Genomic DNA, 1,920 nt, shown 5'->3' on the forward strand with positions numbered 1-1,920 from the left:
CGGCACCTCCTAAATTAAACCGCAAACCGCGACCGCTTACTTTTCGTAACCATTTTTGGTCTGAAGTGTGGGACCGACACAAAGAGGCACCGCTCTCCCTGAATGTTATGCCCGCCGGCCGCTTGGTTTAGCAGTAACAAGTAACATCTCCTTTTTTTTTAATTTTTTTTTTTTTTTTAGTCAAAGGACCAAAGTCTTTCCAAATGTACTAACGGATGGCGGAGAAACCGAGGGTCACGCTGTGCGTTGTTGCAAAGCGAGATCTCCCTTTCCCCAACTTGTAGGGCTTCCGCCGATGGCACGCAAGGCTCTGCACACAAAGTAACGGCCTGGAAAACTGCTTTAAGGCTTTGAGCCGTAGGGTCCTTCCCCCCTTCTCTTAAATAAACTCCCGCTTTGTTGGATGAGGATTTGCAATGTAAATTCAACTCGCCTTTTCAGTTGCTGCCTAAAAAAGGGGGCGAGGAACACAACTTCAGATTGGAAAATGAATGCGGAGTTGCCGCTTTAAAACCGTTGCGACTTTAGAACAAGATGTCCGGGATTTTTTTTATTTTTTTTTTTCTTTCTCCCTCAAGTTTCAGGGCAGAGCTTTTGTCTCCGCCGCCCCCCCCCGGCCCCTTTGTCCCGAGCGACACCCGTCGTGGGGAGCAGATTAGCGGGAGCTGGAGGAAGTTTGCTGAGGAAAAGATGCTGGGTTTAGCTGAAACCAGCCGGTGCCACCTTTCTGGCCCCTGCCCCGGGCGGGCTGGTGAGCGTTGGCGCTCACTGCTCTTTACACCGTTCACCTGTCTCCTTACTTCAGTTTTGAGCGGCCTGGTTTTCTTTAGAAATGTGGTTTTGGCTGGTTTAAGCGCGGGCGAAAATTTACCGGAGAATCAGTGCAAGCCTGCACCCTCTGCCAGAAACTTTTGGTGCAGCAAACCTACTTTTCCTACTTTAAAAGGCTGTTCTGGTGGAGCGCCCTAAGGCTCAAACGCCGAAGTAACGGGGGAACTACAGACTTCAACTTCGAGACCTCAGAAAAGAACGGACTTTTCTTACTGAGGCCTCGCCAGTTGCTTTCGCGTATTGAAATGACATTAAATCGTTAGGAGAGGTTTAACGGGAGAAACACGAAAGCTGAATCGCGGTAAATAACTTTCCTAGCGGGGATGGCCTCCGTTCCCCCTCAAACTTCCCGGCGGGAGCAGAGGGCTCGGTCCCAGAGGGCTCGGTCCCAGGGAGCGGGCTCTGTACAAGCCCCGGGCCCTGGGCAGGACCCCGTCCCCCGCCCGGACTTCCTGCCTGTCTGTCCTGTCTGTCTGTCTCTCCCCGTCTCATCCCCTTTGTGGTGTGGTTGTTTTGCAGAACATGCCCCCAATGAGCCCCGAGAAGCCTGCTTTGTGTGCTGGTTGTGGAGGGAAGATCTCAGACAGATATTACCTGCTGGCTGTTGACAAACAATGGCACCTCAGGTGTCTTAAGTGCTGTGAATGTAAACTGGCTTTGGAGTCAGAACTCACCTGCTTTGCCAAGGACGGCAGTATTTACTGCAAGGAGGATTACTACAGGTACAGCCACCAGTCCCCATGGGTCGGCAAGCACATCCCCTCGCCGGGCGGTACGAACAGAAACGCTCTTTTCTCCAGGCGGGCTTTCGAAGGCGGCTTGTCGCAGTCAGCGCTTCCTCAGCCCTGTAAACCTGCCCCCTCTCGAAACGTTTAAAAACGGAGGGGACGGGCAGGGGCCGCGCCGCCTGAGCACGCGTGGCGGAGCGCAAGTAGGCGAAGGAGAAGACCTCGGGTCTGCCGCTGCTCTGCCGTTTCCCTCCGTAAAGACCGGCGTGCGATGCCCGACAGAAGTTCCCCTCTGCCCGCAGCTTGCCGCAGTTTCCGCAGGCCGGGGAGCGGGCCCGGGGCTGGCGCGGCGGGAGGGGGC

At 54.6% G+C, this 1,920-nt stretch overlaps 1 protein-coding gene across 2 annotated transcripts in view; it reads left to right on the forward strand.

The window, feature by feature from the left end:
- The window catches only part of LHX9 (LIM homeobox 9), a 15,213-nt gene that overhangs the window by 2,821 nt on the left and 10,472 nt on the right, over positions 1–1,920 (forward strand). For both annotated transcript variants that reach the window (XM_035891805.1, XM_035891806.1), the window contains one exon: positions 1,351–1,553. In XM_035891805.1, coding sequence (XP_035747698.1) covers positions 1,351–1,553 — 203 coding nt within the window. The remainder of the gene's footprint in view (positions 1–1,350; positions 1,554–1,920) is intronic.

The sequence above is a fragment of the Egretta garzetta genome, unplaced genomic scaffold, assembly GCF_000687185.1.
Source record: "Egretta garzetta isolate BGI_Z169 unplaced genomic scaffold, ASM68718v1 scaffold163, whole genome shotgun sequence".
Classification (NCBI taxonomy): Eukaryota; Metazoa; Chordata; class Aves; order Pelecaniformes; family Ardeidae; genus Egretta; species Egretta garzetta.